The sequence below is a fragment of the Ptychodera flava genome, chromosome 11 (assembly GCF_041260155.1).
Source record: "Ptychodera flava strain L36383 chromosome 11, AS_Pfla_20210202, whole genome shotgun sequence".
Classification (NCBI taxonomy): domain Eukaryota; kingdom Metazoa; phylum Hemichordata; class Enteropneusta; family Ptychoderidae; genus Ptychodera; species Ptychodera flava.
Genome location: NC_091938.1, coordinates 16839617 through 16863828, shown reverse-complemented (window position 1 = coordinate 16863828; position 24212 = coordinate 16839617). Strand labels below are relative to the sequence as shown.

Below are 24212 nucleotides of genomic sequence, written 5' to 3'. Positions count from 1 at the left end.
CTAAGCTGGTGAAAACTTTATTTACTCAATAAGCTTTAAAATAAACCCCTACAAGCAGTTGCCCAAAAGAATACCGTAGGAGTTTAAGAATCCGAATATGTGTCCCCGAGTTGCATTCTACCTGAAATGAAGAAGAGGATTGAGCTGTGGAGAATTTCTATCAACAACTCAAGACTCTGGCAACAACACATGAAAACTCACAGAGACATCAAGTGATGTTGGTAACAGGAGTAGTCTTTATTCACAACCCTTGAATAGTAATTAGAAAGTACAAAAATAAGCATCTATTTCCTAATGCAACCACAAGAATAATAACAATGATAACGATGATGATGATGTCAATGATGGTAATTATAATACCACTATACAAGTTTTTAATATGCTTTGCTTTCAAAAAAACACACCGGCTACACATTTTAGAACTATATGAATATTAAAATTAGCAATGTGTGTCAGCCACAACGAAGCCATCATGCATGTACGTGGCTATATGGCAATGCCACACAAGTTTTTGTCAATAGCTTTGATAGCTTGAGGCCAGAAAAAATACTCCCTACATTATAACAGTGTGACACAAGAAAGAAAAAATTATCCCAGTAAATATTGTTTGTTCTCTTGGCTATGAAATTACCAATAAAATTTTATTTCACCAAATTATTTGTAATGTGTCATCTACTGCACATTTCAACTTGTATTGTTCCTGAAAAAACTTCTCATACCCTCAGGAGTCATGGACACACATTATCTGTGTACTACGGAACCAAATCTCACACTTGTGAAAAAGTTGAAAACAATTCTACAATGCCTCTTACACTTTTAAAGTTTTGCGTTTTTACAATATTGTTTGGTGTTTTCACCAAGGTCTCATGACAAAGTACAAGAACTTTATACTAACGCACGAAAGCTGAAGAAAAGTCACAAAATCTTTCTTTTTTCTTCTAACATGACATGCAAAGTGATCTTGAACATTGAAAGTTCAAAGATAATGGACGACTGACAACTCAAAATGAAAATCCAACCCTGGTTGTGAAATGTCCAATGCCCTACAGGGCGTACCTGTTTTAATTAGGATACACTTTGCACTGGCTAGACAGTGCACAATTTCTGACCAATGACTATACCATTGACAATGACTAATTGTACGTTGATTTGCATACTAAAACAATGCTCATCAATACATCTTGCATGAAACAACACATTGTGAAATCAGGTGTTAGATGGCACTGGGCTATGGAACTATACATGTAAGCCTACTTTGTAGTGATGTTTACCTATTTGGTACACTGGCAGAAGTGGCGTACTCCACACTTCATTATCTACACTACAGTAAATGGCAGCGCACCTTTCGTTTGTTGAGAGTGGTTGCCTATCTGGGCTTGTAGTGGCAACGCCCCCTCTGTATCTGGGTTGCTCAGAGGTGTGAGTCAACTTCGAATCTAGGTTCTGACAGTGTTAGTGCATGTGCAGACTGAACGATTCAGCTGTGAGTAGATGCTCTGTGACCTCCTACCCTACCTACACCATGAGGTCAGAGGTCACAGAACTCCCAAGCAAAGCTGAATCTATTAGTCAAGTGTATGTCTGCATTGCATGGGGACAGGTATAGTGATGTGTTCATTGTGGAACTTCATGTGCAAATGCTCAGCTGGGTAGCGGGTTGTACAAGTGGTTGTCTTTCTGGCACACATGCAGTTGCGTGTTTCTATTAAACATGCTTCTTTTTTTAGTAGCAGTGTCACCAATGCCAGGCATAAGCCATAACCAGGCAATATGCAGCTGACAGTCAGAGGAGCTTTGTATCTGAGTTCAAAGTGTATTATCAGACATTGATGCTGTATTGCCATAGCTGAGGGTCATCGCTGTATGCATGATTGTTGATTATCTGTGTGTGTTTATCACTAGCGGTTTCATTTTTACATATAACAGAATCTGCTTTTACAGGGTTCTCCACAAGAGGTTATTTAGGGGTGGGCCACGGTCTGTTTTTGGAGCGATCTATTCATATGTTGATAACTATACTAAAGAATACATTTTCAAAACAAAAGAATATGCAAATTATGTGTTATGTAAATTGGTTGTTGTTGTTGACAGACTCTAAAACACCATTTTGTACCAATCCAAGATTTGCTTGTATTTCACTAAATTCACAGTCAACAATATAACCAGAACACTGGCTTCATGCTTGGCCATACTACAATTCCACAGTTTTCAAGGGGGTACATTCCTATTTACATACTATGAAAGGAACCTTTAGACAAGCAGGAATAGACATATGAAAGATTGTGCTACAAACTTAAGGTGGGGGTAAAATATCTTCAAATTCAAAACAGCACAATATTAACATTTATCCCCCACATTAAATTCATTTACCACTTCAATACTAGACAATGTTTGCATGTAAAGTGATATACTCTTGAAACTAACAGCTTGTGAAGTGATTCACGTAAGAACTATTGCTTACACTGTGTTGGCCATATGAATGAGATCCAACAACGGTACAGACATCTTCTCGTATAAAGTACTAAGATGGCTCAAAAATCAAAGCGTAGGACTTTTTCAGAGGTTGGTTTTCTTTCTAAGTTTAAGATTGTGACTTCTCTCTCTTTGTGAAAAACAGATACATCAACATCACGTAACCTTTCACTGCAATGGTTCGGCCCAAACCCAACGTTACGATTGGTGAGTTAGGACCTGTTAACAGGGAATATGGGGGTGAGCAGGTTAATCAGCCTTTGTGTGAAAACTTGGTGACTGTCATCATCTGAAAATTCTTTAAGATATTAATAGACTGAGGAAAGTTAAACCGACAAATCTTTGCTACGGAAATCATTAAGAAATGAAAATTTAAAACTTCCGTTTCCATCCCATGAATTAACATTCACTTTTCAATGAGAAAGAGAAACTCAATAATATTTGTGAAAATTCAAATTGTGTAAATATTGGACTCAACATAAGAGGATGGTTATGAATTTCAACCAATCATGATTAAGGTCTGATTGAGCTATCTGCTACAATGTCATCCTAACTGAGGTCCATATAGTTAAATATTGATTAAATTGGCATGCGTTTTTTTTTCATTTTCCCACAGAAATCAAAATGAGAAAAGGCACTGATTCAAACACTTGCTACTGAAGTCATGAGCGTTATATTTTGAATACTGACTAACATTACAATAATGTACCAGGTGTTAGCCAACAATAGAAATAATGGCCTCGGATGTGCAAGTCAATAATAGAAATATCGGCCTTTTAACCCAAGGCCTGGGTGATAAAGCTGACTAAATCATGCCAGTGTGACAGTCATTCTCCGATGAATTTTCTTCATAAAACTCTGAGAACCAACACACCATGGACCAAGAACATTAAAGCAGAAAAATTTTCTTGGTCAAAGTTTTGAAAGTTAACACTTTTGTTACACTTATGTTGCTCTAGGCTCTAACAAACAGATCGCAAATCATAATATAAATTAATGTATTTGATATATGTCCACATAAACCACTGCTGTAGGGACTTACAATGCCCAACATCTAACATCTGTGTTATTGTGGCCCTGAAGCCGCCTACTTCCAACAAATTTTTGTCTTTTGGATTATTTGAAGATGTTACGAAATAGGGAAAAATGCAATTATGTACAATATTCAGCAAAATGTTGCGAAGTCTAATCCACTTGGCAAAAAGGCAAAACTAGTAATGGCTATTGGTGACTTCACCATACTGCAAATATGCAATTTTACGTATAGGATGCTACTGTACAAAATAATACCCTAAAAACAAGGTCAATATCAGTGAATATTGCCCTGTTCACAAAGCCAAGAAAAAAAGTATTGTGTATTGCAGGTAAATATCAATTGAAGCGGGTGAATATTTTCTGTAAAGATGATTGCATAATCCACTCAAATTGAAAATAAAAAAAAGAAACCCAATTAGCCATAATCAATCATACCAAAACTAAATCAAATAATTTGTAAAGTTTGAAATAATTTTCAAAGGGTTAACTTCTATACTCCACACTGATTACAGAATGACGGTTCTTCCAAGAAAAAATAAGACCATCATGTGTCGATGACTTTCATTTCATAATTTTTATACGAGTAACTAAACAACAGCGGGTTTCTACTACTAATGTAACAGACCATTCACATGCCATGTGACTATCACATGACCATCATGTGATCACCATTTGCAAATTCTGTCAAACAAGCTTACATTCCCAATTACACAAAAATTTAAACAAATAACATACAGGTATAAATAATAACACTGTTACTCAACCAACCTGACCACGCACACGTATCATTGAGAGCATGCACATCCAACTATAAAAAAAATAGTTCCAACTTGTTGAAATATTGCGAAAGCTTTTACCACAGAGTATAAAAAGATCAAGCAAAGAATCATGCTCTATGAAAGTCAACCTACCAAAATTACACTTTCTCTTTAAAAAATTAAATGTTACTTTCTACCTAACAGCAAAATTACGCAAATTTTTAGTCACAGAAAATGTCCATATCAGACATTTGATAAATTAAAAGAAGTCCGTAAATTCATCTTCCTAAGCCAACAGTTGGGAAATCACAAATCCTTGATGAAAAGTACAAGCTAAATTTTCTAGACTAAAATACGTTTGTCTCAGCTACGCCACTACAGGTCAGCTTTGGTTCAGAATGTTCTTCCTTCCACAATGTCTTTGTTCTATGTACATGGCTTTCCTAAAGCATAAGTGGATTCCTTTCACGATGTATGCACTCAATTCTATTACCTTGCCGGGATAAAATCAAGAAACACATCACAAACTCCACCAGAAATATGCGATTTCTTCTGAATTTTGTCACCCATATAACAAAACAGCTCCGTCTAACCAGCATAAACCAGTTTGTTCCCACTCCACTCTTTAGGTGTTTTGTCCAAGGACCCCGTTGGTAGATTTTGGACTAATGAAGATTCTTGCATCACCTCCATTTCTGTGTGGAGCTCTCTACTGTAGAGGTTGTTGTTCCTCCAGCTGTACGATCTCTTCAACCTGCAAGTGTGCCTGTACAGGCTGTTCCACTTTCTGTTGCTCCCGTTCACCCCTCTGCTGCGTTTGCTGCACTGGCTGTTCCACTTCTTGTTGTGACTCCTGCTGCTCCGGCTTTTCAGCCTCCTTGGGCAGTGGAGACTGTGTCTTTTCCGTCTGCGGTTGGGAATCCTGATTCTGCTGCTCGTCTGTGGTGACTGTCGCCTGCACTTCAGATTGTTCGCTCTGCTGTTCGCCCACATCCTGCCAGTCGTCTTTGTTTTCTTGCCACGTCTGGTCGTCCGATTGCCGCCACTCTTGCTCATCAACTTGCTGTTGTTGCTGCTGCATGGCGTGTTCAGACTGCACTTGTGACACATCGTCAGGTGGCGCCATCACTTCTTGGGGCTGTTGTATCACTTCCTGTGACTGCTGTGCCATTTCCTGTGGATGCGATATGTCCTCATGGCTTGCCTTTTGATCACCCTTCTTTGCGTTCTGCACAAAAGTGAAAACACAAGGAACCACTCAGATTTTTGCAAAGATAGAATAAATATGAACTAAGAGAAGAATTTGAAAAAACAACAGCTTCATGTTGCAATACAGAATCTGATATGACCACCATGGTTTGACCCAATGACCCAAACCCATTGTTATCAATGATGAGTAAGGACCTGTTTACATGGAGTCGAGGATGCACAGGGATTCGGGGATGCAGAGTTAAAAATGTTCAAAACAAGGATAGAAAACAAATAATTGATTTAGATTTCTGTTACATTTAGGTAGATTGATAAAGATGTGTGCTGGTGGGTTTCACACAGACTAGGAGTGCACGAGGTCCTGCAGTGATGCAACACATGATTCTACAGACAGCAATATAAAATCATCGGCCATGCCACACAGATTTTTTTGATGCATGAGAAAAGATACAACATTGTCATTATATTACCTCTGATTCTGGTGGCGGTTGAATTGGTATTCTGTTGATTGGTCTTCTAGGGGGCGCTCTTTGAACTCTTCTTTGTTGTTCAGTGGAGTAGTAGGTCACACCTCCATACATCTGACCCTGTGGTGGTTGCTGTTGATTCGAAATGGATCACAAAAAAAAATATTATAAATAATAAATACTTCTGAACAGACAGAATCTTGTAAATTTCGACAAAAACTACCTTGGCTAGGATAAACTGAACCAAATGTAAGCTTGCTGGCCACATACTGATTGTGTTTGGTTTATGATTGGATCACATGCCATATCACCCATACCTTAAGCACAAACGATAATACAATAATACACTGTGTCGGTTCATCTGAGTGCAAAGAAGCCAAGTCTTGTCTAAATTTGACATGCTTTATTTCAATGTACACTCCAAATAGCTTAGACATACACATGGCATATAACCAATCAGTTGATCGTAAAAGAACTGACTCAACCAAAATTAAACATGGACCTCAAAGAACTCCCTAGGCTCCTTGATTTAACCCTTTCACCACCATGGTTTGTCCCAAATCCATTGTTTTCTATGGTAAAGTTGGACCTGTATACAGGGAACTGGGGGTGAAGGGTTAAGCAGCTCTGGTAGAATGCAGCTCAGGGACAGTTTTTTGGGGATACTCAAATTTCCATGATACTTTCCTCGTATGCTCCTTGTGTGGATTCATTTGATGCTTTAGGAGTAAATGAATGTTTTACAATCTTGTCTATGATTTTTCCAAATATAGGAAATGAAAGAAAACAGTGTACAGTTTTCTTGAAGAAAGTTTTACCAAAAGTTAACAAGTTTGTTTGAAACCCTTCAATTTAAGACATGTATATAAACTGGAGCTGGTATTTGTGGGGGTATACAAACCTTTACTGGGTACTGCTGCATAGGTACAGCTACTGGCACTTGGGCAGGTGCTGGCGCTGGCGTTGGAATTGGAGCCGACACTGGCACTGGCGGCGCCATTTGGTACGCTGGCCCAGGAGGTACGCTGTAATTGACCACTCCTTGCGATACGAAGGCTGGAGCGTAAGTTCCCACTGGGGGAGGTGGAGGAGGAGGCTGGGTTGCCATGGACACTGGGGTGTACATGTTGGGATTTGGCACCGGCATGTGTGGCTGTGATGGATGCTGCATGCCTGTGAGTAAAACAAATTAATGTGAGAGTATGCACATACAAAATAACATCAAGGTCCATAAAGGTAAGTTACTTAAAGGGGAGTATCGCCTCGAAAAGGAAAAGACAAACTTTTGCTGAATTTTCCTCCAGGAATCTTTCAACCATTCTCTTTTAAAATCATGCATAAAAATAGGGGGTCACCGTACAAATTTTGGTATTGGAGAAACAAATTACCCAAGATTTAACAATATGTGATATTCAAAATGGCTGCCATCCGTTAACGCCATGGAGGAAAATAAGACTTTCGATTTCTAAAACCTAAGACAGTGAAAATTTTCCTTACTCAAAGGGCTTCAAAATGAGCTTCCAGAAGTGGTAGATCAGAAATTGGAAAAGTTTGTGAGTTCAAATATCTGTAGTACCTGTGGCATAGTCTACCTTAACATTCAAGGATTTTCAAGGAATTCTTGATGTCCAAATACTGCTATCCACTTACCATTTTTACGATTTTATGATTTTCATAAATCATTTCATGGTACACATCATTTTTATGATATCATGACTGACAATGTCGCTATTCTGGAAATTTTTATGTGACTCATCAATATTCAAGGCTTTCCAGGACTGAATCTCACTTTCAAGGACTTTCAAAGAGCATACAGACCATGTAGTACATACGCCATACCACCGGCACAACACCATTTAGTTTATTTTTTCAGTGGTGTTAATACCTCCGTTGACAATTGTCATTGGTCAGCTCAAACTTAAATAACCACATGACATTGGAAACCACTCACCTGGATGCATGTTCATTTCATGTTGCACCATCATGCCTTGTCTCATCATATGGTCACCTGGAGGAGGAGGAGGGGGCTGCCCTGTGTGGGGAGGTCCAGGTGGAGGGGGTGGGGTTCCATCAAGAGTGGTAGGTGGATTGGCGTTGGGATGGTACATGGGTCCCTGGAAACCTGGAAAAGTATGTAAAAGTAATCCATTATAACTTCTTCATACATATCTTATACAAAGTGTTTCAACAAAGTGAAATATTCTAATCCATTCATTCCATGATTGTGTTTGGGAATAAGACTTCATACATTGAATTTTTAAACACATTCCCTGAACTGAATTTGCTTCTTAAACTTGAAGTGAACTTGGTTACACATATTGGAAAATGTGGTAAGATACTTCTTGCAGCAATGGAATGGCAATAACATTTATTTCTATTCTCTGTCTACAAATATTGTCATTCAAGACTACACCTTTGACAGCATTGGATCTAACCATCATTACCAACATTGGTGTCTTGTTTGTGATAGGAAATACACACCTGGATCATAGAACTGTGGCCCTCGGGCGGGACCTTCCATTAATGCAGGGAGGTGCATAGCTGGTGGAGGGGCAGCTTCCGGCATCTGTCTTTGCCTCTGGGAGGAGTATCTCTTTGGCCTTGAATGGCCACCCCTCTGAGGGGATGACTTGGATGGTGCACTGCCCTCCTGTCTGGCATGGCTACCACCTCGTTGCACTGGCTTCGGAGGAGTGTGTCTTGGCTGTTTCATTTCTTGTTGAGGAACATTTGGATAATTGTTTGAAGCTGGCTTGTGAGCTACGGGAAGAAATATTGACAGAAAGAAATGGGTTCCTTGCAGCTCTGATCAGCTGTTGAAATTCTACCCAGTAGCCAAATTGAAAACAAATGACACTCCAAAAGTTACCACTGGTGGCGCTAGATTACTCTTCCCCTTGGCATTTTGACATGCATCTATAAAATATTTGAACATCTTTTTATCAACTCGTGAGGGGAAAAATCTTTAACATTATTTTCAGTGCAACAGATGTCTCTCTGATCAGACAATGAAATGAAATGAACAAGACTCAAACTGACCTGTCTAGATGTAAAATTTGCATTTTCATCTATTGTCTCACCTGCTTCATTAGTAATAGTTCTTGTGATAGTGGTATCCCCTTCTCCGTGATGTGATGACTCCACTTTTATCGTCAACTTTTCAAGACTTTCCTCTAACCCTGTTGTTTCCTTGTCTACGCTGGCAGTTTCCGTTTCTACAACATCCTCCTCCTGGCTCTTTGCGGCCGGTGGCCGGCGTCTCTCCTTGGAGTACGACTTAACCTCCCTACCCCTGGAAACATTAGTCCTATTTGAATAATGGGCGTTTCTATCATTTCTTTCCTCCTGCTCGTGGTACAATTGTTCGCGTTGTTTTTTATAATTTGTGTTTGTCCATTCACGAGTCCGTGGGTACGACCGGATTGTTTCCTTATCACTAACTGACTGAGAATTCCGGGCAGGTTGTTCCTTGCGATAGTCCTCATTGATGTAGGCATCACCTTGTTGATTCCAGTGCCGATTGTCACTCCGCTGGCTTTTATACCCTTCACCGCCTTGGTCGGACTGGTAGCTGTTTCTCTGGTTCCGGTACGACCGCTCCGGTCTCTGATCCTGGTGATAATCCTCTTGCCGCTGGTATCTCTGCCGGTTGTCGTTTCTGTAATCCTGATCCCGGGAGTAATTGTCACTTCTATTGCTGTAGTAATCCCTATTATCCTTGTACTGAGGGCGTCTTCCCCCTCCTCGGCCCCTCTGGCCTCTGAAATTGACAACAGGCAAGATTTGACCGCTTGAAAATCATTACCCCTGTATATATTACTTCAAGTGACGCACAAACTAAAAACTTTCGCCACAACTTTGATATGATCCAATTGTTTGCATTAGTATGGGTTAACCTACATACAGGGAATCTGGGGGTGAATGTCTAAATCTGGTACATCATTTAGACTTGGCGTAAAATTAAACAGAAAGTGAGAATGTTATGGATATGGTACACAGTCCAAATCTCAATGAGGTCTGCTGGTTTGATTTCTCTCTCTCTGTTCAGAAATTTTGCTGTTCAAGAAATTCTTCCCTTACCTTCCCCTGTATGGTCTTGGGTAACCTCTTTGGTTATGATCTGATGATCTCATGTCAAAGCCGTACACCATCACAATTTCTTCCCTAGACTTTGGGGCTTGTTCATCCTCTCTGTACATGTCATGCGCCCACTTCTCGCTTTCCTTCCATAGTTTTTTCCTGATGTTAGGTCTGCGTAGAAACACAACAATATATATATATATATATATATATGTATAGGATAAAGCCCAAGTACGAGGGCTCTTCTGGTATATAAAGTCCAACCCAATGATAAAATGTCGAGGCCGCAGGCCGAGACATTTTATCGTAGGGTTGGACTTTATATACCAGAAGAGCCCGAGTACGAGGGTTTTATCCGACTTAAAAACTATCGCCCCTAACTGATATATTTTCGTTTTCAATGTGTTTACGTCAACCGTCCCTTTTGTCAATGTAACATGTTTAGGATATGAATTAAAACTTTTATTTGTGAAATAGCCTTCCACATGTAATGGAACATCCTATAAATGCCCAAGGGCACATTATATAAATGCCCTAGGGCACAGCAGATTTTGTGTTGCAGCTGGTTTCCGCTGTGTTACCAAATTTGAATATTAAAACGTACAAGATGTCTACAGAATATGACATGTTCACTTTTGATTGGACAGTACTTTACTATACGGCGCTGTCATTCGTTTCTGGAATTTGGTGACCAAGGCTTTATGAGTAGATAAAACACCCTGAATTGAGCACTCTGATTGGTCAATCAACAGTAGATAGTTTTTAAATATATATATATATATATATATATATATATATATATATATATATATATATATATATATATATATATATATATATATATATATATATATATATATATATATATATATATATATATATATATATATATATATTATATATTATATATATATATATATATATATATATATATATATATATATATACATACTTTTTACTTTGGCTAATATACAGTATGGGCACATAAACAACACTGGACCCCTCTTTTGCATGGTGTTAATCACTGCTCATCTGAGGGTGACTTTCTCAATGAATAAATGCAAAAATACCCCACAGAATAGTGTTGCGTTTTTCTGTGGTTTAGCATTGGCCTAGAGTTGTTGAGTTTCGCCAATGTGCGTACTGTATGGCTAGTATGCAGCTGTATCTCCTGGTACCAGAGCCATATTTGGTTGATGATAAAAGATTTCAAGATAATTAATCATGGGAATAATATAGAAAAGGAACTGTTATGACGAGTAAAAGTTATGACCATCTGGAACAAAGGCCTGAGAGAATAAAAACATTGCCGTACAGATCTTCTCAGCAAGACAATGTACAAGAGGCAGCCAGTACAATTTTATTTCTCTTACAAAAAAGAAATTAAATGTCTCCGTTGATTAACTGCATGCACATAATTTATGGCTATATAGAAACAAACAGTAGATATTATTTTCAACGTTTTTTTAATTTACAGCAATGAAAAACACATAATGTAAAGTTGGTGATTGCAAGGAACAATTCTCCTCGCAGTATTGTCAGAATACAGATGCATGAAATTGAAATTTGCCCTCATTGTATTATTTTCACATGTGTTAGTATTCCATACCTTGCCGATCTGCCGTCTTTATTTTCATCTGTATACCGCACATCGTGTTCAAAATACGGCCCTTTCCTGGGAATGTACTGCGGATTCTGTCGGTCCTGATCAGTGTCTAGCTGTTTTTCCTCCTGCAGTGAATGGAATGAAAAGAAATAGAAATCACAGGATCTGTTCTTCATTCCAAAAAAATGACGTCAATTTTATTGTGACTGTAAAAATGATGAGCTGAGTCAGCGTTTATTGCAGGCATAATTAGATTAGCATCGCCTTTCTAATACTTTGGCCCTTCTAATAATAATATTTGGTGTTTCTCATGTTTACCCCTTTCTATTCCAAGTAAATTTTTGTCTCCTTTATAAAATATAACCTGGCCAATGTTTTATCATATCAAGACTTTTGTTTTTTTAGATTTTTCCAAAATTTTTGATCAAAAGCTGTAGCCCATGAAAAATGATGTCGATGTGGTCCAAAATTATCAAAAATTTATAAAAATTCATAGAAGAAAAATTCATAAAAACAGAAAAGTGGAAGAAACTTGCTAGAAATTATGATAACAGAAAATTTATCAGCCACTTTTATGGCAAAGCATTTCGAAGTTTACAAACGGCTGATAAAAGAACGAACTTGGTGATTTTGACTACACAACGGAAAAGAAAAACTTTCCATCAGTATGACAGGATTGATTTAAACAATAACCATGACAACCAACCTGTCCATCTCCTCTTGTTCTCTCTTCCTTCACATTGCCTTCATCTTGCTCACTTCCTTCTTCTTCATCTGTGTACTCATCATCATCACCTTCTTCACCCTGTTTGGTGATGGAGAGAAAAAAAACAAAAGGTATGGATAAATCCTCACAAAGTAATAATTGATAATCAATTTGGTAATTTGTGGTCGAAATCACATATCTTTTGTACCAAAACAGCAAATCCTTGGGCTTCGACATTTCACAACATTTCCAAGGTTCCACATTCATCGTTTCCGTGGAACAGAGGTGTAGATCTATGATGCAGATCCAGAAGTCTTCAAGAAATCCCTGATAGAACTCCTACCATTGTAGAATTGTATACAGACACTTTTATCAACTCTAGATCCATTTTGATATATTCTCTTCCAATTTCACACTGATTTTCAAGTCACATACGAGTGCAAAGAGAGTAGCACTACTCTTCTTTTTGAAAAAAAGATGTTTTCCAACGTTTATAATCACAAGTTCATGAATGATCTTTTCTGTCAAAAAAAATCCTTTCATTTCTGTCATACATCTGTGTCAAACACTTGATGTTAGACAGAGAGTAAAACTAAATCAAGATTATTTCAGTCTCTTTGAATCAGGCTAAAGTCATTGATACTGTAAACATAATTTTTGCCAACTTGACCTGCTAAAACATACATGCAAGTAGGTGAAAATATATAAAGTTTTGGATCAGTACTGGTTTTTCACTGACTGGGCAGATGAAGAATTGACAGGCTGTGTAGTACCGGTATAAGGTTGAAGCATAACACATGAGTCAATACATGTACATGTACATGTACATGTGGCTGCCTGTAGACAATGAGACAAGATACCTGTGATCGGTGATCCTCAGCACTTTCATACTCATCAGAATTTTCATCATCATTGCTTTTTTTAAAATCCTTATCATGACCAGTCTCGCTTTCCTGTAAAAATGACACAACGGAAAATACAAGCCGGTGAGTATGTTACTGCATCTGCATTGTGAGGTCGTGACCCATCTAAGGTTAAGGGTCATGTGAAAAGCATCACTTTGACCAGACTTGTTATATATGAGGAAATATTGAAGCTAAAACATCAGTGACTGATTGTTGCAAATGTAGGTCACAAGATAACCTTTGACCTCTGCTGTTGTCAGTTACTCAATCTGCACCTTTGATATCCCGACACATCAAAGGTCATAAGGTCATGCCAAAAGCTTTACTTTGACTATATTTATATTGCAAATGAGGAAATACTGAAGCTACACATCAGCGAAGCAAATGTTGCAAATATAGGTTATAAGACAACCTTTGACCTGAAATAGGTCACAAGGTCAAGTCACTGGTGATGTTGAAAGAATACCCCAACAATCACAGAGGATCAGACAATGAAAATTGATATGTAAATATTGATATTTTCAAGGCCATTAATACCAGAAAACAAGTACCCAAATAATTAATCTTCTATTATCAATTATACAACACAGGTTTTTGAATGAAGTTTAATCTGTTTTTCCTGGTGTTTATTTATTGTATTTGTCAAAAAGATTTCATTTTCAATGCAAAACAAATTACAGTCTTCATATGGACCTTGAAAAAAATTAACAGTAATTGATGCAAGTCACATTTACGATACAAAACCACCGTGTCATGAAAAGCACCTAGAAATTAATCTGGATGTGATGGACAGAGTGCATTGTTCTCATGCCATCTTTGACATTTCAGGCAATAAAAAATGACTTCACTTTAAGACAGGCGACACACTACATTTAACTCAGACTAATTGTTATGCACATGTGTAAGCTTGGGAGCAGTGCTCTGTTTTTACAGTATGTACACAACTGTCGGAAAACTCTGCAGAAATATTGAATGTTTGTCAGAGCTCTCGATTGATATTAAAATGGTCAGAGTCTAATTCATTAGTTACTATTTGTATATTCAGCATTGCTTGTATTTTAACAAAAGACATTTAATTAACCCTTTGAGCGCCAAAGTCAATTTTTGTCACCTTTATAAAATGTAACCCGATAAAAAAAATTTTTCAGATTTTTGCCAAAATTTTGATGAAAACTGCAGCCAATGAAATGTGATGTCCGTTTGGTCCAAAATTATCAAAACAATTACAGAAAAATTCATAAAAACTGGTGAAATGTTGCACTAAAATTTTGGTGGGAAATATTACAGCGCTCAAAGGGTTAATGACAGTTTACACATAATCTGTTTGTTTTGTCTTTGTTCATTTACCCCTCTCCTTAATTAAAGTGTATTTTTCCCCCATGCTACATCAGTACTAGAAAAATCCAGGTTTTTATTTTACATATGCCATACGATTATCCAAACGGGATCAAGGCATTAAATTTGGGATCAGCGCAATCATAGACAGTAGAAAAAGAGCTTTATGATAAAACCATAGCACAATATTCATGCAGCGTTAATTTTTCGCTGCAAAATAGTTTCAACATTCTCAAGTCTTACATTTCAGAATCTGAAAAATAAAAGAATGTAAATTCTAAACAGCAACTTTCAATGAAAAAGCCCATAAAATGAATGTACAAAGAATCTATCTTACCAGTCTATCAAAAGACAGATAATTGTATGATCTCGATAGAATTGTTATTAATTTTACACTTTACAGAAAATGGTAGGGATTATTTTACACTGTAAAGAGAATTGTGCGATTGATTTCATAATTTTCCAGTATGCATCATTAACTATGTCATGTGACTATCATGTAGAACACGGCATGGGAAAACTATGCAGTTTCATGGGCATTTTATTGCCTTTCCCAGTGATACCGATACACTGACAGTCTGACAGCTATGTGAAGGGTCAGAGGTCAATGTACTGAACTTGTTTCTTGATGTTGCCTCGATCACCCTTGTCATCCGTACAACATGGTTTGACCCTACTGAGTTCCATCCTTTGGGCAGACCCAAATCCTAGAATGGACCAGGCAGGGGGTGGTTGGGTAGGCTGGTGGCAGAAAAGCTAAAATGGCAACTTAGCAAAGATGATGCGCAAAGCTAAGGAGAGCCAAAAAATTCCATAATTATGCCAAGGTCTTCTTGCATACACATGTTACGCAGTAATCCTGAAGTGTTGATGAAAGACTATAGACAGTACATTCCTATCTTCTGTGAACATTTGCTGTGCGTGCGGTCACTCCTATTGCACAAATGGAACAGGCTAGAGAAATAATTCAAGAGAAATTCTGACAACCCACGGAGTACAATCAAATATGTCATACTCCCTTGCTGGAATTATTTTCTTGATATACATGAACCTCAAAAAAGGTTAAAGCGAGTGGAATGAGTAGCATACTTTCAAACAGCCACCAAGGCTGGAGGGAGAAATCCTCCATACATATTCGCCATACCTTTCTGATGAACACTAGAATAAAAATACTCAAATTATCAATATAAATTATGCAAATCTAAGAAGGTCAATGACCTCAAGCATCATAATCAACTAGGTTCGACTGGAACTGAATTTATGGATGTATAGAGTTTCACGTACCATGGCTGATCATGACAACTGCACGGTGTAATTCGCTTGAAACAAATAGTGCAAGCTTTCTCATTTACAATATTGAAAATTATAACTTCCGTGGAATAGCATTTCACATTGCAGATATCTACATTAAATTTTGAGTTAAATTTGACTGCAAACTGCACGTCTTAGCATTTTGAAAGTCTTAAAAAAATAACTCGACATTATTTTTCATATTTGTAAAGCATTTTGTGAGCATCAATTTCAATTATATGAAAAAGAGAAAATTGACAAATGCAAGGATTGTTGTTTGCCACTGCCAAAAAACAAAGTGATGTTCAGAGAGACTTCTTGTTCTTGACATGTTCAAATTCCATTCCATGGACAACTGCCTGTTACGCCATTTCATAATAGAAAGCTCTAAGTCTAAGCATCAGATTGAAGACGAGTGGAAGTGCTTCTATCAGACCAGAAATGACCTCCCTTTATAGATATGACAACCACTGCGTTTGTGTCTGCCAGACAATCTGACATACTTTGAATTGCAAGGCTTACTAATGGCATGATCATCATTTAAATCATCTCTCTCTCTCTCTCTCTCTCTCTCTCTCTCTCTCTCTCTCTCTCTCTCTCTCTCTCTCTCCCTTCCTCCCTCCCCCCCTAACACACACAACATAATGCTAAGCAACCATATCAGCCTGATGAATACCCAGAGTGGGTGCTGACAACATGCAACCAATTTTTTTTCTCAAATCACTCAAAGCAGGAGTGTTTTCACTCTGTGCCAGTGAGTAATCAGTGCAAGTACTGGACACTGATGATGGATGTCAGCGACATTCAAGACACAATGTACTGGGTTTTGGTACATCCATCCATACGGATCATATTAACCTACTGACACAGCCAGGCCTGCCTGCCCTTGTACAGACTGAGTGCAGTCACAGGTGTAACCTACATAAATAGCATTTGTAAGCCATTCTATGTGGAGCTCTAAATCAGAACCCTTTTGGAAGTACTTTCTTGCAGAAACATCCCCCTCCCCCAACACACACAATGAATAAACAAACTTTTATTCACATCTTCCAAGAAACCACAAATGCACTTGCTATTTGAACTTACTATTTGGTAAACATTGTATGAAAAAAGGTATTACCTTGTTAAGTCAATGTATCTCTATTTTGTTGATATATTTGCTGCTGTTTGTGTCAATCATATTTGCCATGGGAATTTTCTCTGACATTCATTAACCCTTTTCCTGCCGAGCGCCCTTGTCCGTTATTCTCCCAAGTCAGTAGAAAACCGCCCCATAATATGTGCCTGCAAAAGATTGGCTCTCCTGCATGTTATCCTGCCAGCCATTTTGGCAGAAATCGCCCATTTTCAGGGTAGTTTTAGCCGTACTTATACGTGTTAGACTTCGATAATTTCTACATGCCCGTAGACAGGGGAAGGAGCTCAAGGGTTGCTGCAGAAAAAAATTGAGGTCACCGGCTTTGTTTGCCCCTGGGAGTGCGTCATTTTATTGCCGTTTCATGTTTATTTTTTTCGGAAATAAACTCCTTCAGTATTACGTACGTCCGCTAGGCACAAACATCACCTCACTCGTCTGTTAGTCAGAGACCCTGAGGGTCGTGCTAGGGGTGCAGCAGCACCGTCAAACCTGTCCTGTTTCCCCAGGGTAGGGTCAATTGAATACGTACCTCCAACGACTTGGCAGTGTAGCACAAAAACTACGTTTTTGCCGTTGTATTAACGACATGGCTGAGCCATTGAAGCACAGCTTTACGTAGTTTTGCCAGCTCAGTTGGGAGTTGGCTTACGAGTGTTACCGTTCATTACTGACTTAATCGAGTGGTCCTCAGTCAGGTACGGGTTTGTACCAACATGGCTTGGGCTGCAGCTAACCAGTGATAACCAGTCACTACCCCCAAGTCTTCAGTTCACTTTTGCGATGCACGGGTGCAACGCAATATGCTTCCATTGTTCTAGCCATCGACGTGTCCACATGCTGGCAGCCATATTGTACTGCTAGCTGGTTTGCATAACAAAAGCAGTCCCTGCTAATGCAGACGGTATCCCCGTACATGTAGCATATTGACCTCATGTGCCCTTTTGAATTCTCTGTACGCAAACAGCGTACGTAGTTACCAATGCATCGGCAAGAGGATACGTTTGCCTGCAAACCAGAGCCAGTACTTCGGACGGTGGAATAAATAAAAAATCCAAAGCTACGTCCATTGAATGGCACGGCCAAGGCAGTGAAGGACGTTGCCTGGCTTGAACTTGCAGAGCTGAAGCCAGCTTAGTACGTCGGACACCAGTTTGTAATGGTATTTCCGAGTCGTTCATATCCGTTCCATGGGAGGAACAAGTCGAGCCGTCCCGTCAAAAATACGTTCTCATTTTCAGTCACGCACAACTGAATAAGTGACTTTCGTCTCGCACCATCGGCATATCTGCCAAGTCGTTTGCAAGAGGTAGCCTTCTAGATTAGCATTGCCGAGTTGGTCAAGTTCGGCAGCAATCTGTATAGTGCCAGGCAGCCAAGTACGTCCAACAACTCCGCCAGAAAACGTCACCATGCTATCCTGCCAAGTCCGCTAAAAAGCGGTAAAAAAAAACCCAGCCCCCCTCGGGTGTGGGGGACTGGCGGACAGGTTTCTGCACCTTTCCCTGTCCTTGGACTCCCTGTGAACCCATTTCGAGAGCAAACGCCGTTCCTCGCCCAAAACCTGTCCTCGAACGACCCCTAGCGTGAGCAAGGGTTTGCTACACGTAGTTCCGTCGACTAGGCAGGAAAGGGGGTACCAAAAAGGAGCCCGATTTCCACCGCCTTAGGAGGATAACGGCCGTGGCTGCTCAGCTTCTAGCTACACCGAATTTCAAGCGGATTTTCACCGACTTGGCAGGAAAAGGGTTAATTGTTCAAATTATCCTACCATTTGAAATATGCACGTATGGCCTACACACATCATGTGTTCCAGATATGACACACAGTGTACATTTCCCTATTTCCTCATTCCACACACCACCTACAGGTACTAGGTTTTCTGAATTAATTCAACATGCAAAACACTCTTATACCAAATAGGTAATCCTCTGAAAACATCAGCAAACATCTGATATTTTGCCCCACCCATTTATACAGTGCCACCAAAAAATATTAAATTTTCAGTTACTTCCTTCAGATGTTCAACTTTGTCATGGTCTCAGTGAGCTGGATTTGTAATGTTAGTTTGGTGAACGACTTTATAAAATTTGTAGCAATTTACATCAACATTCATAAGATTCTTATGTCAGATCACAAGAAGAAAGCAACTTGAGCATACAGCTCTACAATAAGACAAGGGTTTGAAATAAAAGTTCCACAAATTTCAGAAAGTCAAAATGAGTTTACCAACGTGAAGTCTGAGGACCAACCATCTAGCACTGAACTCACCTCTCGGGGCTTATTTTGACATCACATATAACCACAGACTCCCAAAAATTAGGATCTATGATTCAACTCATGAAGGGGCAATAAACAGGTCTTGTGGCATAGCTGTATCAGTGTATTAAAGTTTACAAAATATGACAGTGGAGGCTTTTTAGCACAGGGACAACAAACATCCACACATACTGTCAGACTAAAAACCCTAGAAAACCTTTTTCTATGGTCTACCATCTGTGTCAAGACACTGCATCTTTCTTATGATACATGACGACCGATATCCAGTGGCACAGCAACAGATGAAATTTTTGAATATCATATTATCTTTTCACTTGGTATAATATCTCCTGATTAAATTCAGTTTTTAGCACGTATCCAGCATATACCTCTTTCAGGTTTTATCAATAATATAGTGGTATATTTTCCTAATACATGTACATGTATGGTACACCAGTCACTCTAGCTGTGTAATTATCTGTAACTTCACACTTCAAAAGTCTCAATAATGCCCTTGAATTTTAATTGGTTGAAATAAGTTGCTTTCTGTTTAGTGTTAATCAGGAATATGCTTGAAATGTTCATTACAATTATGAATACATAAATTTGCTTGACATACATTGTTACTATCAGTGCAAATTTGCATATTGAAATCGTAAAAGAGCTAAACCCCCTCAACCAAAATGAAATGAGTTTTGTTTGTGCCTACTAGTATAAAGATATATTCAGAGCCCCTTAGCTCAATCCCGGTTTCCACTGTGACTCTATGTCCGTTTCAGTTTCATTCTCCATACGGATGACTCAGCAAAAATCTCCAGTGTGTTGCAATGCTATGGAAAGACACCTGAAGAGATACTTGACGTGTCATCAATGCATGAATCTATATTTTGGAACATATAGATTTTGGAACATATGCAGACGTTTAGCTTCTGTTTGGTTGCTCAAATGCAACCACAATTATGGTATAAGCTTTATATGTGGACATATCATTTCAGAAATCAGACAATGACATATGATACAAGCAAATGCTGATGGCCCCTAAGCCTGTACAAAGTCAAGGATTCAAATCTCTGATTTCAAGAACTTCTTTCATTTTGACATTAAAAATTACACCTCTCCTACACTGTGTTACAAAAATTAGAAAAGTTTTCAATGCTCTCTGACCAAAAATGCTGTGAAAGGAGAGGATTTAGGATCTTTGAAAATTGATGAATGAATGGCACATGTGTAAACTGTACATGTACATGTAGCTATAGCCTGGCTTTGAACTGTTGTATCCTTTGACAGAAAAACATGGATTTTTGTGCAGAGTCTTTGTGTTGTCTCATAGGTGTGAGGAGTAAACCTGTGCCAAGACTTTTGAAAGTTTACCCATAGACAGTAGAGGCCCTCTACTGTCTATGGTTTACTGAGACACTTGTTGTCACCAAATTAAATTTCTAAAAGTTACAGTATTAGAATAGATTCTAGAAAGACATGCTGAGATGATTACCATCAACATGTTCTGACACTTATGGCTGCATCCGAAATCCATACCAATTCTGACAGCAATAATGCACCTTTGCATGGACAAAACCTGATGTACACAAACAACCAGCTTATTCTATTCTTATTCTCTGGGTATAGATTTATTCTTTATCCTATTGTTCAAAAGCCTCCCCCAGAGTAAATATAATTGTTAATTCAAATCCAAATTATTCAAAGCCTAACATCATTCCCATAGAAAAATCATTCACCTTTGGGACAATCATGACAGAGAACTATAAAAATCCATTTCCAGCTTAACCTTTTGAGCCCTGTAATTTTCTCCCACCAAAATTTAAGTGCTAAACTTTATCAATTTTTATGAATTTTTCCGTAATTTTTTGATAATTTTGGACCAAATGAATATTACATTTCATTGGCTACAGTTTTTTCTCAAAATTTTGGCAAAAATTTGAGAAGAATTGACAGGGGTTTATTTTATGTAAGGGACAAAAATAGACTTTGGCGCCCAGAGGGATAAAGATGAATTCCGATTCAAAACATTAATGCTGGCTCAAGTGATCAGAAGTCCATGTAATCAAACATTTCTGGACAATTCTGGGGCTTCTCATAGGGCCTCACCACATAACAGTGTTAAAGGAGGTGGGACATCATTTAGGGACATCCAACAAGTTCTTGGAGATTTTTCGTTGACTAATTTAACTTACATATTCTCCCAGGGCAAGTAAAAGATTTTGGATTGGGCCTTCACCCTTTCACGAGGCTCCACCCTACTGACATATAGAACAGTTAGGGTCAACCTGCTTATAGAGAAGTGGGACTGAACAAGTTGTCTTTTCCACTTTTTGCAAAATACCTGACATACAGGTGTGTCATTACATGACAACCCAGTAGCACACTCTGACTGCAGGAGTACAAGGCAGGGTACAGACAATCTACATGTAACAGCAAGGATAGGTCTATTGAGATTGTGGAAACACACAATGTTTACAATGAATAAATACCCAATGGATGTGGCTGGAGCACCATTTTACAATGTGGTACAGCCAAAATCTGATGACGTCAAATCTCTGTACACAAAATGCTATACCACTTGTAAAATGGTGCTGTGGCTAGCTCTGGTACAGTAGCTTCACTGGGTATTCCGTCATTTAGACCAGCTATATACAGAAGTTGGAACACTCCGTACACTTTGTAACACCCTAAAGGTAAAGCCCAGAACAAAGTGGACTGTGGCCAGAGACACTGGATCTGTGTATCACAATAAAGGGGACATTAACACCTATTGTTTGTTTGCGTATTATTATGGTGATGTCCAAGCTTTCCCTAATTAGCATTGTTTTCTAGGTTGTGCTGCGTACAACAATAAAACTGAGTCAAAGCACTGACCCCAGAAAAGCGCCTATGGTAAAGGCTTTTGTAAAGTTCAATCTATCTCCTGGTTTCACGAGCAAATCGACTGGCTAGGGCCACCGAGCCTACCCGCATCGTCAAAATCGTGCAACGTGAATCTGCGGCTCACCATATTGTACCAATGCGTAACTATGGCATAAAGATCATAAATTCACGATGACCAGTCGACATCAGCACATTTTATGGACAATACGGTAGACAAGCAAAACATTTCAGATCACTAATCAGCCGGTGATAGAATAATGCCATCGAAGCGGCCCATAAGCATAACAAAATACATCGATGCTGGTAGAGATGTCAGAACGCGTGCTGCTGGCAACAAATACAGCGGGCCACCAAAAAGGCACGACTGGAGTAGATGAGATTCGTTTTCTCTCATGACGAAGACGTTAACGTTGTGAATCACTGGAATTACTCATACTATAAGAAAACCCTTGGTTCATTTAGAACGGTGCACTGGAATTTACACACGAGATTTGTCTCGTGTAATACATTACAAAGACTAAAGATAGCATGTCCCAAGGTCGAGCTCGAAACGTCTCGCTTATCTTTATACGACCTACCATACGGACGAGATTTGTTCGCACGGTTATTTCACTTACACAGTCTGATCTGGCGTCCCTGTCCTGGCTATTATCGCTCGAAAGCAGGTCGTCGTCGCTTCCGTCATCTGACCCTGAAAGCCGCCGTCTTCGACGTCTTTCCGCCATCTTGCTATCGATTAGCCAAAGTCTCGTGATTTCCGAGATTTGATGAGATTTAAGAACGAAAGGCATGTGACCTTTGACCCAACATAACGAGGTTGCTGTACCGAAAGGTCGCAGTGATGCAGCGCCTACTGTTTACACTTGCAATATTCCTGATATAAAAGGAAAACATAATAGCTGGTGTTGCGTATATTTTCAGTGTGACACGTAACCCTGTAACTTATCAGTTGATGTGTATATATTCCAAACATGCGAAGGTCGCGTGAAGGTCGATGCGATGCCAACTTGACCATGGGGATGGAGAAGCAAGACTGACAGTCACTGTTCTGAATACACAAGCCAGGAAGATTGATCGATCATTTTCAACAAAACTAGTCCCTTCACTGACCAGCTGTTGTGTTTGTGTAAAAATTCGTGGGCCAATTTCGATTGATCTGAATGCAAAAAAGATCTTCAGTTCCATATAGGCCTATAGTTCATACTTTTGAGGCCATTGTTTGCCTCGGATCCTCTCACAAAGAAAACCCACCTGTTAGCCTATGCACAGATCAAACCATGCCATGCGTGCCAAAATTCTTTTGCACACTATATTCAGGAAACTTGACGTCACAACGTATATTTTCATTATTTTACCCGCCTCTTCTTTTCTTATTTTGATTTGTTTGTATTATATCGACATGTGCGTGTTAATATAGCGTTCTGCAAAGAGTTAGTCCAACAACAACCATAGAAGCTAAACGCAGAGTGTTGGAACACACCAGGATCATGGCATAGATAAGTGTGTAAAGGAGGCAGTTCAACCAGTACTCTTTGTCTTCTAATGATCTTTATTTAAAATATACCGACGTTCCGGCAACACACAAGTTGCCTTCTTCAGGGTAAAAGCTGACATTACAAATAAAAGGGAGCACAAATATAAGTAAAACTCGGGCTGGTAAAAGTAAACTGAGGATTGAATCGAAATCAAATGAAAATTGCAATACTTATGAAAACTGGAACTACAGTGAGCGAATAAACCAAAACTACAGTAGTAAGAAACGAAATTAAAATACAGTTGTGATTTAAAAACTTTAAAAAGCGCTACTACTAAAAATCAAAGATCAGAAAACTGTTTGAAACAAGAAATGTGGTTGAAACAAAGGCACAATGGAATGAAACTGACCTGGGTGTGGAGAGTGGAACTATACCAGCTGAAGATGGGGGTCGGAATGAACAAGTTCACGGTGTAATTTTCATTTTATTTCGATGCAATCTTCAGTTTACCTTTTACCAGCCTGATTTTTACTTTTGTATGTGCTCACTTTTATTTGTCAGCTTCTACCCTGAAGAAGGCAGCTTGTGTGTTGCCGA

The 24212-nt window shown here is 38.8% G+C and overlaps 1 protein-coding gene across 1 annotated transcript; it reads right to left on the bottom strand.

Moving 5' to 3' along the window:
• Positions 1–213: 213 nt before the first annotated feature.
• LOC139143658 (protein CASC3-like) lies at positions 214–22910 on the bottom strand. Its single transcript, XM_070714152.1, has 11 exons — positions 22758–22910; positions 13194–13286; positions 12334–12432; positions 11631–11752; positions 10022–10192; positions 9022–9701; positions 8423–8701; positions 7893–8063; positions 6843–7114; positions 5945–6073; positions 214–5493 (listed from the first exon to the last, which is right to left on the bottom strand). The coding sequence occupies exons 1-11, from the start codon at positions 22863–22865 to the stop codon at positions 4975–4977; spliced, it is 2643 nt and encodes an 880-aa protein (XP_070570253.1). The 5' UTR covers positions 22866–22910; the 3' UTR covers positions 214–4974.
• Positions 22911–24212: the final 1302 nt, after the last annotated feature.